At 43.5% G+C, this 13,151-nt stretch overlaps 1 protein-coding gene across 18 annotated transcripts in view; it reads left to right on the top strand.

Moving 5' to 3' along the window:
* The window catches only part of ADD1 (adducin 1), a 572,382-nt gene that overhangs the window by 288,181 nt on the left and 271,050 nt on the right, over nt 1-13,151 (top strand). For 14 of the 18 annotated variants that reach the window (XM_069203558.1, XM_069203535.1, XM_069203549.1 and 11 more), the window contains exon 11: nt 963-1,307. In XM_069203558.1, coding sequence (XP_069059659.1) covers nt 963-1,307 — 345 coding nt within the window. The remainder of the gene's footprint in view (nt 1-962; nt 1,308-13,151) is intronic. The other 4 variants (XM_069203567.1, XM_069203541.1, XM_069203561.1 and 1 more) reach the window with 1 other exon arrangement.

Genomic DNA, 13,151 nt, shown 5'->3' with positions numbered 1-13,151 from the left:
GTTTACTAATCTCTAAACCCATCGTCCATGAAGGTATTACAAATACAATTTACAGCTAATCGGTGGCTCCCTCATGTTCTGCTTTGTCATATTTGGATCAAGACCTTAGGACAGTGAGAGCGATTTGCACTCATAATTGTACCAGGGTCTTTCAAGCATGTCTAATTGGGACCATGTAGTAAAATTCCGGCTTGTGCAAGGTGTCTTCACTGTAGTTTTGCAGGGATCCTTTGGGTCAGATTAGAACAAATCCCAAGGCCCACATTTGATTACCAAAAATTACTCTGTAAGATGCATTATTGTCCATAAATGGCCTTGCCTCTTTTTTGATCCTGATGTGCTATACCAAAACATTTTATCCTGGGGTAGTTGATCTAGGATAAATGCATAAGCACACTCTTTCTGCCCTCTGTGAATGTGTTTAAAGTAGATATTACCCAGATATATTCATAAGCACACTCTTTATGCCCTCTGTGAATGTGTTTAAATTAGATATACCCCGGATATATGCATAAGCACACTCTTTATGCCCTCGGTGAATGTAAATTATATGTACAGCTGAAACTAAAAATGTGCATATAGCACTAAATATTTGCCAACTGCTTGTCATATCTGCTGTTCTGCAGAGATGCTGATTTTGTTACGCACTTATGGTGAATGTGTATTGCTGAAGACTTTTATAAATGTGTAGACAGTGATTGAATTTGAGCTACTTCAATGAGTTTATAAGCACAGAAAATAAGTATATCTGAAGTTACCTATTTGTGTGAAAGGAAGGTGCATAATCTATTTCCATTTTTAAAAGTAATGATAATACCGTGCATTTGTTTTACACAGCTAATTATGTAAATATGCAATTAATTACACCGCGCAGCAACACCACCACACAACTAATTACAAACGTTGAATAATTATTGTATGATTTATACAAAATGAATTTGTTTTCTGTAATATTCTTCTAGGGTTACAGAACTGGCTATCCCTATCGATGTCCTGCTCTGAGAGAAAAAGCCAAAAAGTACAGTGATGTTGAGATTCCTGCAAGTGTTACTGGCTACTCCTTTGGAAGTGAAGGCGACTCAGGCACTTGTTCCCCTCTCAGGCACAGTTTTCAGAAACAGCAGCGAGAGAAGACAAGGTGGCTGAACTCTGGCAGGGCCGATGAAACTTCTGAAGAAGGGCAGAACGGCGGTAGTCCCAAGTCGAAGACTAAGGTGTGGACGAACATTACACACGATCACGTGAAACCCTTGCTGCAGTCTCTCTCGTCCGGTGTCTGCGTGCCAAGCTGTATTACCAACTGCTTGGTCTGTGCCTACCTTACTGTTCATAGTTAGTTGATAAAAAGCAACGTGAGGTGACTGGCATTTGGAGGCTTTGGGAATATAACACTGTTCTGTCTTTAAGTGGAATGTTTCTTTCTAACAAATTGGCTTCAGTATGGCTATTTACATCTTTCACTAATAATGGAGTAAATCATTGAAATCTTAAATTCATCTTCTTTAAGCTGCTTTCGAGAATGCCTCACTAACAGTTGTATTATTTCATTCAAGTAGTGACTTTACTTGAATGATCTGCGTCACCGTGTGACTGATAAATCTATGAATCAAGCATGCTTAATATTAAATTGGATTATTTTATATAATACTACTACTTATTTCCTTTTAAATTAACATTGAATTGCAGTTTTCTCTTAAGCAGTTTTTGGGCGAGTAGTTGGCACACATAATTTAATATTTTCTTTTTGTATGCTTTGATCTTTGCCCTCTTCTTCCCGTAATTTGTGTCTGCCCTAAATGTGTATATATATGTTGTTTATGTACATTTCTATATTTGTTTCCTGAAGCCTCAAAATGCTCTGCTCCAGTTACCTTGTGCATGAATTGTTGCATGCCAGTAGATGGCCATAAATGAGGAAGTCTTCCTCCAGTACCAGCTGGGTGCGGCATGACTAAAGTGCAGCTCGGGCCATCAGCAGGCACTAACCGATAGGTTCTGCAACTGGTATTTAGAAAACATTTCTATATAAATACGCTACCAGAACAATGTGCTAGATAATATGAAAAGGTTCTCAAAGGTTATAGAAAACGCTCTTGTGTGGAAGTGTGTGAAGGCTACAAATGTGTATGGTTTCTTTTACCGCTCTTTACAAGTGTAACTGCAGTTCTTTATTGGAGTTTATTCACATAGAAAACAATTACCATACATTCAAAATATTGTGTTTTTTTTGTTTTTTTTTATTTGTTTTTTAATGGAAAAATCTTCTTGTTGGATGCTTCTCTTCCAAGAGTGACGTCCTCTTGCCGGCATCAGAGTGAAAGTGATGGTTAATTTAACAAAATTACATTGCTTCAGGGTTAATATGATACGGCGCGTTTTCCTTGTGTGAGTGGTAATGCAGTATTTGTGAGTACCAACAAGGCTTCTGGTTGCAAATGATCAAATATTTCACTGTGAGTGACATATCGTATGAGCTAACAGAAGTCATCACTATGAATTGCAAAGCTTGCCTAGATGCCTTTCTGAAGAGCAGGTTGCAAATGTTCTGATATTACCCATCATCGAATCTTTGGGAATACATTCACAAAGCACTGAATTCATAAATATAGACAAGTACAACTAAGATGTGAAAGAAAGCTATTTGTAGGCATAAAGAGAGAAATTCTGGGCTTCAAACCCCAGATTTAACTTAGTATTGTGAATAATGGGCTTGTACATGGATTGTTCTGCAGTACAATGGCTAAAGTTTAGGGTAGGTCTCATTGGTGGGTTGTGGGTGCCATGCAAAGTGCATTGAACTCTCCAATGAGAAGGCATCAGTAGCTGCACTTCATGATTAGGAGTTGGAAGGAAAGAGCTGCATGTTTTAAGGGGTGCAGTAGTTTTCTCCTTGTGGTGAAAAGAGGAATAACTCATTTAATACACAAAAGCACACGGTTCACAAGAGTAAGTTTAGTGGTCTTGCATGCTTTAAAGTCTACGATTGGTAGATTTTCAAGCAAAATACTATATGATCGTTGGCATGTGTAGCTGTCGATACACATGCTTTGCATAAGTCCGCCATCTAGTGTTGGGCTCGATGTGTTACAAGTTTTTTCTTCTAAGAAGACTTTTGAGTCACAAGATTGAGTGACTCCTCCTCTCGGTAATACTGCGCATGGACATGGAGTCTTTGTTAGATTGTTTTCTTTCTGCCGTTTGGTTCGGACATGTTTCTTCTCGCTCCGGTGGATCTTGGCTCAGGCCTTGTAATTTTATTCTTCCTTTCTATAATACCATCTGTATTGTTTCGATCACATTTTCTATCCGTGCTCGATTCCCATTCAATCGTCGGTGTCGAGTTTTTTACCCTTAAAACGAGCCTCGCCCTTTTAGGGCCTACTTTAATGTCAGGCTGATGGAACAAACTCAGTGTCGATTCTCTCCTCGGTGTCACGCCAAGTTTCCATACATCGACCAGCATTTGGTGTGTAATCTGTCTATCTCCCGACCATCGAGAAGAGACTTGCGACGCCTGCAGATCATTTAAATCTAAGAAGAGTTTTTGGGACCCAAGAGCTTGTCGACTGGAAATGGCGTCCAAGTCTCTAGAAGATTCACCCAATATGTTTGGTGAGGAACAAGAGCAGGAGGAGGAAGAACAGAGTACAGCGCTTTCCATCAGAGACTCTGATTCCAAACATGACTCCGATGCGGGCAGCCACTCCATACTTCCGACGCAGTACGTGAGTACACCTGCCCCATCACACCACCCAAAGACATCAGAAAAGTCTCCAACACTGGTCCTCGGTCCTCCACTGCCTTCGGGCCATGGTCGGATCTGAAAATAGTCTGGAATGACCAGCCTTCTGGTTTGGCACCGAGAACACAAACCGACTGTTGCAACTGTACCGAGCCTAAAAGTGGAGACATCAATTTTGGAGTTGAAAAAAACATTTATCCATTGCTGAGCCGATACTTTCGGTTCAGCAAAACACTCGGTGACTAAATCTTGTGAGCCGAAAGTACAATTAGTAAGCCTACTACCACACAAGATGCCTCGGACATACAAGCAATTTTAGAGGTCATGGACACTAGACAGCACAAATTACAAATTCAAAAAGGCACAGGAAGAATAATTGCTTCTCCGGTGACTATTAAAAGGAAGTTAACCTTTCAAGAGATATTAGATGCTGGACCTACCTCCACCAAAACGTCTCAAAGGACAAAGAGAGAAAAGGCTTTTCAACAAAAACAGCCTTCCCTACCACATCGCCTCTTCTTTCTTCTTCCACACCACCATCATGATCCCCACATATGGGATGCAATTCTCACCACAGACATCCTCAGCATCACCAAACAGGGATGATCTTAGTGCTATCCAGCAAAATACAGACTCATGGGATCTATATTAGACCTTCTCCACCAGAAGACACTACAGCATACAATCAGGTTATAGCAAGAGCAGCTGCGTACCATAATGTACAGATGCACACAGACCTGATAGAGGAGGATTTCCTTTTTAATACATTAACATCCACACATAAGGAATATCAATGCTTAGACATTTTTAAGTAACCAGTAAAAGCCAGAATTATCAAACCTAGAGTAGATGAAAAATATAAACCGGCTCCATCAGAACCAGTTTTCATAAGAACTCAATTGCAGCCAGATTCAATAGTGGTTAATGCAGCAAGAAAAAGGCCTAACAGCCAATTAACATGTGATGCTCCTTCTCCAGATAAGGAGAGCAAAAAGTTAGATGCTGCGGGGAAAAAGGGTAGCCGCATAAGCAGCAAGCCATTGGAGAATAGCTAACTTCCAAGCTCTTCTAGCTAGATACGAAAGGGCTCACTGGGACCAGATGAAGAATTGCTATAATACCTTCTGCCACAGCATCAAAAGCGGGGATAGCAAATAGCTATAGAAGGACATGCAATTTCCAATAACGCTATTAGTTACGCTACAGATGCGGCTGACACCGCAGCCAGAGGTGTAAACACCAGTGTAGTCATCAGAAGTCATGCTTGGTTAAATAGTTCAGGCTTCAAACCTGAAATACAACAAACTGTCTTAAACATGCCCTTTGACAAGGAACATTTGTTTGGCCCAGAAGTGGACACAACTATAGAAAAGCTGAAAAAAGATTCTGACACGGCTAAAGCAATGGGTGCATTATACACTACACCTGCTAGAGGGGGCTTTCGTAGGCCACAACTTAGAGGTGCTTTCAAGCCAGCAGCCACAGAAACAACATCCACTTCACAGCAAAAACACACCTCACAATTCTACACAAGAGGTTCATTTTGAGGTTCCTACAGAGCATCCAATAATAGAGTAAGAGGCAAACCATCTACTTCCAGAGGTTCCTCTACTGCAACTAAACAGTGACTCACTCACCATCCCCACAGCGCACACATCTCCTGTGGGAGGAAGACTGGTAAATTTTTGTCCACAATGGCAAGACATCACTACAGACCAATGGGTTCTGTCAATTATCCAACCAGGGTATTGCCTGGAACTCATTAATATTCCACCAAACATACCCCCTCGTTCACACGGACTTACTCAGGACCACCTCAAAGAGGAGGTACAATCAATACTGCTCAAAGGAACCATAGAGTTAGTACCCATATTCCAACAGGGATCAGGAGTATATTCGCTATTCTTCCTAATACCACAATAAGACGGCATATTAAGGCCAATTCTAGATCTCAGGCCTCTCAATCTATACATTCTCTCAGAACACTTTCATATGGTCACTCTACAAGATGTTATTCCCTTATTACAAAAAGGAGAGTACATGACAGCATTAGATCTCAAGGATGCATAGTTCCACATTCCCATACGTTTAGCACGTCGCAAATACCTAAGATTTGTCATTGCAGGAAAGAACTACCAATTCAAAGTACTACCAGTCTGAGTAACAACAGCACCAAGGATCTTCACCAAATGCTTAGCTGTAGTTGCAGCATTCCTCAGAAGGCAACACATACATGTCTTTCCATATCTAGATGACTGGCTAATAAGGGCCAGTGCAAGTCAAGTCTGTAAACACACTTGGTATATGGTAAATCTCCTACACAGTTTGGGATTCACCATCAATGACCTCAAATCCCACCTACAACCATTACAAATTCAGCCGTATTTGGGGGCAATTCTCAACACTGTCAGGATTAGCTTTAAAACCTCAGCTACAGTACAACTGTACTTACACAGTGAAGTTAGTAATGAAATTGTTAGGAATGATGGCCTCGTGTATAACTGTAGTTTCAAATGCAATACTGCACATGCAGCCACTGCAGCAGTGCCTCTTACAACAGTGGTCTCAGTCACAGGGTCAACTTCAGGATGTAGGGCTATTGGAACGACAGACTTACTGCTCTCTGCAATGGTGGAATCACACCAATTTATCTGAAGGACGGCCCTTTCAGGACCCTGTGCCTCAGACCACCATCAGAACAGATGCATCACAAATAAGTTGGGGGGGGTCATCTCAGCAATCTCACCATTCAAGGGGAATGGGTCTCCAACCACATAAATGACTTGGAATTGTTAGCAGTATTCCTAGCACTCAAAGCTTTTCTGACCACAAATTGCACACCAAGTAGTGTTAATACTCACATAATATGACTCAATGTATTATCTGCAAAAACAGGGGGGGGGGACCACTCATCCCAATTATCCTTATTAGCCCAGTCAATTTGGAGATGGGCGATTCACAATCGCGTTCAAATAGTGGCAGAGTATCTCCAGGGATAGACAATCAATTAGCAGACCTCTTAAGCAGGAGACAGCAACAAGTCCATGAATGGGAAATTCACTCACAAGTAATTCAGAAATAGTTTTAAATGTGAGGGATTCCAGACATAGACCAATTCGCCACAAAAGAACACTCAAAATGCCAAAGCTTCGCATCCAGCTATCCACACCCACATTCCAAGGGCAGTGCTATATGGATGAACGGGTCAGGAATATTTGCTTTTCTGCCTCTCCCACTCATTCCATTTCTGGTAAAGAATGAGACAAACCTTGCTCATCTTGATTCTCATAGTTCCCCCATGGGCACACCAACCTTTGTACAAAACACTGCTCGATCTGTCTGTAGTACCTCATCACAGGCTACCAAACAGACCAGATCAGTTGACCCAAAACAAAGGGCAAGTCAGACCCCAAATCCCAGCACACTCAATCTTGTGATATGGCCCCTGAAGTCATTGAGTTTGGTTACCTACAACTTCCATCTGAATGTATGAATATTCTAAAGGAAGCACGCAGACCCACAACTCGACAATGTTATGCTGCTAAATGGAAATGTTTTGTGTACTAATGTCAACCCAAAAATACCCACTTAATGCTTCAGTACAAGATATTGTATGCTATTTGTTACACTTGCAGAAAGCAAATATGGCATATTCCTCTATTAGGCTTCATTTAGCAGCTACAGCTGCTTATCTTCGAAACAGGGAGCATATTCCTATTGTTAAAGCTTTTATGGAGGGACTTAAGAGTAATCCCACCTAAAGTTCCTCAAGCTCCTGCATGGAATCTAAACATTGTACTCACCAGACTTATGGCCCCACCATTTGAACCCATACATGCTTGTTCCCTACAGTTCTAATCATAGAAGCTTGCCTTTTTACTAGCAATAACGTCTTTAAGAACAGTTAGTGAAATTAAAGCTTCCACTTTAGAAGAACCATTATGTTCGATGGCATCTGTCGCTGTAGATACGCATGTTTTGCAATAGCTCGCCATCTGGTGTTGGGCCGGAGTGTTACAAGTTGTTTTTCTTCGAAGAAGTCTTTCGAGTCACGGGACCGAGTGACTCCTCCTTTTGTGTCCATTGCGCATGGGCGTCGACTCTATCCTCGATTGTTTTTTTTTCCGCCATCGGGTTCGGACGTGTTCCTGTCGCTCCCAGTTTCGGAACGGAAAGATAGCTAAATTCGGAAGATTTTCGTCGGTATTGTTGCGTTCGGGATCGGCGTAGTTAGATTCAACACCGCATTGAAGATCGAAGAGCTCCGGTGCCCTTCGGGGTAGTTTTTCGATCCCCCGTCGGGGCCTGGTCGGCCCGACCGCGTGCTGAAGAACGCCGATGGAACGGACCCCGTTCCGTTTCTGTCCCAAATGCCACAACAAGTACCCCTATACAGACCAACACTTGGTCTGTAACCTGTGCCTGTCACCTGAGCACAGTGAAGACACCTGCGAGGCCTGTCGTGCGTTCCGGTCCCGAAAAACACTCCGAGACCGTAGAGCCAGAAGACTTCAAATGGCGTCCGTGCCGACAGCCCACCGAGAGTTCGAGGAACAAGAAGAGGAAGGTACCTTCTCGATCCACGAATCTGACTCCGAGGAATTCGATGACCCACAAACCGTGAGTAAGACGTCGAAAACAACACATAAGAAGATTGACAAGGCCCAGGGGACGCCACTGCCACCAGGCCATGGCTCGACCCATAAATTCGGTGACCGACCGTCGGCACCGAAAAAGGCCCAAACAGTGCCGAGACAGTCCGACTCCGGTCGAGACACCGGTACGCAGCCTTCTCGGGACCGAGAAAGTGCTGGAGACAAGCATCGACACCGAGATAGCGGTGTAAACACGGCTCGACGCCGAGACAGCGGCACCGACGAAGATCGACGCCGAGAGGTTTCGGCCCCGAAAAAAAGAAAAGTCAGCTCGGAGCCGAAAAAAGATGCAGACAGGGTTTCGGTGCCAAAACAACCTGCAACCGACCCAGTTTCAGGCTCTTATACAGAGGAGCATTCACTAACCTCCCAAATGCGAAAGCATAGGTTCGAGGAAGAGCTGCAATCTACCGATGTAGACCATACGCAAAAGCGTATCTTCATACAGGAGGGAACAGGGAAAATAAGCACCCTTCCCCCTATTAGAAGAAAGAGAAGACTGGAGTTCCAAACTGAACAAACACCACAAACAAAGGTGGTGAAAAAGGTTACTCCACCACCCTCTCCTCCACCTGTAATTCACGTCTCACCAGCACAAACTCCATCACATTCCCCAGCTCACACCACCATGAGCCAGGGTGACCAGGATCAGGACGCATGGGACTTATACGACGCCCCAGTGTCAGATAACAGCCCGGAGGCATACCCTACGAAGCCATCTCCACCAGAAGACAGCACTGCGTATTCTCAAGTGGTGGCTAGAGCAGCACAATTTCACAATGTAAGCCTCCACTCAGAACAGGTCGAGGATGACTTTTTATTCAACACCCTCTCCTCCACCCACAGCTCCTACCAAAGCCTGCCTATGCTCCCTGGTATGCTCCGGCACGCAAAAGAAATTTTTAAGGAGCCGGTCAAAAGTAGGGCAATCACACCAAGAGTGGAAAAAAAGTATAAGGCGCCCCCTACAGACCCTGTTTTCATCACTGCACAGCTGCCACCAGATTCCGTCGTTGTAGGAGCAGCTAGGAAAAGAGCCAACTCCCACACATCTGGGGATGCACCACCCCCGGATAAGGAAAGCCGCAAGTTCGATGCAGCTGGAAAGAGAGTCGCAGCACAGGCTGCAAACCAGTGGCGCATCGCCAACTCTCAAGCACTACTTGCGCGCTATGACAGAGCCCATTGGGATGAGATGCAACACCTCATTGAACATCTACCCAAAGACCTACAAAAAAAGGCAAAGCAAGTGGTTGAGGAAGGTCAAAACATTTCAAACAACCAGATACGCTCCTCCATGGACGCAGCAGACACAGCTGCAAGGACAATTAATACATCCGTGACCATCAGAAGGCATGCATGGCTACGAACGTCTGGGTTTAAACCAGAGATACAGCAGGCAGTTCTCAATATGCCTTTCAATGAAAAAGAACTGTTCGGTCCAGAAGTGGACACAGCGATAGAAAAACTTAAAAAGGACACGGACACTGCTAAAGCAATGGGCGCACTCTACTCCCCGCAGAGCAGAGGAAACTACGGCACCTTCCGCAAGACACCCTTTAGAGGGGGGTTTCGGGGTCAGGCCACACAAGCCAGCACCTCACAGGCAACACCGTCCAGTTACCAGGGACAGTACAGGGGAGGCTTTCGGGGCCAATACAGAGGAGGGCAATTCCCTAGGAATAGGGGAAAATTTCAAAGCCCCAAAACCCCTGCAACTAAGCAGTGACTCACATGTCACTCATCCCCTCCACACAACACCAGTGGGGGGAAGAATAGGTCATTATTACAAAGCATGGCAGGAAATCACTACAGACACTTGGGTTCTAGCAATTATCCAACATGGTTATTGCATAGAATTTCTACAATTCCCTCCAAACATACCACCAAGAGCACAAAATTTATCACAACATCATTCCGAGCTCCTGGAGACAGAAGTTCAAGCACTGTTGCAAAAGAATGCAATCGAATTAGTACCAAACACACAAATAAACACAGGAGTTTATTCACTGTACTTCTTAATACCAAAGAAGGACAAGACGCTAAGACCAATCCTAGACCTCAGGATAGTAAACACATACATCAAATCAGACCACTTTCACATGGTCACACTACAAGAAGTGCTACCATTGCTCAAACTACACGACTACATGACAACCTTAGACCTCAAAGATGCGTATTTCCATATACCAATACATCCATCGCACAGGAAATACCTAAGGTTTGTATTCAAAGGAATACATTACCAATTCAAAGTATTGCCTTTCGGTTTAACAACAGCACCAAGAGTCTTTACAAAATGTCTAGCAGTAGTCGCTGCACACATCAGAAGGCAGCAAATACATGTATTCCCGTATCTAGACGACTGGCTAATCAAGACACATTCGTTATCAAAGTGCTCTCACCACACAAATCAAATCATGCAAACCCTCTACAAACTGGGGTACCTAGGTGCCATAATAAACACAACAAAAGGAGTAGCCACTCCAAGTCCACAAAGAATTCAAAACTTCAACAACATCATACAACGCATGTATCCAACACAAATGATACAAGCAAAGATGATATTACAACTCCTAGGCATGATGTCTTCATGCATAGCCATTGTCCCGAACGCAAGACTGCACATGAGGCCCTTACAACAGTGCCTAGCATCACAATAGTCACAAGCACAGGGTCACCTTCTAGATCTGGTGTTAATAGACCGCCAAACTTACCTCTCGCTTCTATGGTGGGACAATATAAATTTAAACAAAGGGCGGCCTTTCCAAGACCCAGTGCCACAATACGTAATAACAACAGATGCTTCCATGACAGGGTGGGGAGCACACCTCGATCAACACAGCATACAAGGACAATGGAACGTACATCAAACAAAACTGCATATAAATCACCTAGAACTGCTAGCAGTTTTTCAAGCACTAAAGGCTTTCCAACCAATAATAGTTCACAAATACATTCTCGTCAAAACAGACAACATGACAACAATGTATTATCTAAACAAGCAAGGGGGGACACAGTCAACGCAGTTGAGCCGGTTAGCACAAAAGATATGGCATTGGGCAATTCACAACCAAATTCGCCTAATAGCGCAGTTTATCCCAGGGATTCAGAATCAACTCGCAGACAATCTCTCTCGAGATCACCAACAGGTCCACGAATGGGAAATTCACCCCCAAACTCTGAACACTTACTTCAAGCTCTGGGGAACACCTCAGATAGACTTGTTTGCGACAAAAGAGAACGCAAAATGCCAAAACTTCGCATCCAGATACCCACACAGGCAGTCCCAGGGCAATGCCCTATGGATGAACTGGTCAGGGATATTTGCCTACGCTTTTCCTCCTCTCCCTCTCCTTCCTTATCTGGTAAACAAACTCAGTCAAAACAAACTCAAACTCATATTAATAGCACCAACTTGGGCAAGGCAACCCTGGTACACAACGCTGCTAGACCTATCAGTAGTACCACACATCAAACTGCCCAACAGACCGGATCTGTTAACTCAACACAACCAACAGATCAGGCACCCAGATCCAGCATCGCTGAATCTAGCAATCTGGCTCCTGAAATCCTAGAATTCGGACACTTACAACTTACACAAGAGTGTATGGAAGTCATAAAGCAAGCCAGAAGGCCATCCACCAGGCACTGCTATGCAAGTAAATGGAAGAGGTTTGTTTGCTACTGCCATATTAATCAAATCCAACCATTACACGCAACTCCAAAAGATGTAGTGGGTTACTTGCTTCACTTTCAAAAATCTAACCTAGCTTTCTCTTCCATTAAAATACACCTTGCAGCAATATCTGCATACCTGCAGACTACCTATTCAACTTCCCTTTATAGGATACCAGTCATTAAAGCATTCATGGAGGGCCTTAAAAGAATTATTCCACCAAGAACACCACCTGTTCCTTCATGGAACCTAAATGTTGTCCTAACTAGACTTATGGGTCCACCTTTTGAACCCATGCACTCCTGCGAAATACAGTTCCTAACCTGGAAGGTTGCATTCCTCGTCGCCATTACTTCCCTAAGAAGAGTAAGCGAGATTCAGGCGTTTACAATACAAGAACCTTTTATACAACTACACAAGAATAAGGTCGTCCTAAGGACTAATCCTAAATTTTTACCAAAGGTTATTTCACCGTTCCATCTAAATCAAATAGTGGAACTTCCAGTGTTCTTCCCACAGCCAGATTCCGTAGCTGAGAGGGCACTACATACATTAGATGTCAAAAGAGCATTAATGTATTACATTGACAGAACTAAAAACATCAGAAAGACTAAACAACTATTTATTGCATTCGTAAAAACCTCATGCAGGAAACCCAATATCAAAACAAGGTATAGCCAGATGGATAGTTAAATGCATCCAAATCTGCTACCTTAAAGCTAAACGACAGCTGCCCATTACACCAAGGGCACACTCAACCAGAAAGAAAGGTGCTACCATGGCCTTTCTAGGAAACATCCCAATGCAAGAAATATGTAAGGCAGCCACATGGTCTACGCCTCACACATTCACCAAGCACTACTGTGTAGACGTGTTATCCGCACAACAAGCCACAGTAGGGCAAGCCGTATTAAGAACATTGTTTCAGACTACTTCCACTCCTACAGGCTGAGCCACCGCTTTTGGGGAGATAACTGCTTACTAGTCTATGCAAAACATGCGTATCTACAGCGACAGATGCCATCGAACTGAAAATGTCACTTACCCAGTGTACATCTGTTCGTGGCATCAGTCG

This window comes from Pleurodeles waltl, chromosome 1_2 (assembly GCF_031143425.1).
Source record: "Pleurodeles waltl isolate 20211129_DDA chromosome 1_2, aPleWal1.hap1.20221129, whole genome shotgun sequence".
Classification (NCBI taxonomy): Eukaryota; Metazoa; Chordata; class Amphibia; order Caudata; family Salamandridae; genus Pleurodeles; species Pleurodeles waltl.
The sequence above is the reverse complement of the archived record's forward strand: the minus strand, read 5'-3'. Positions and strand labels throughout refer to the sequence as shown.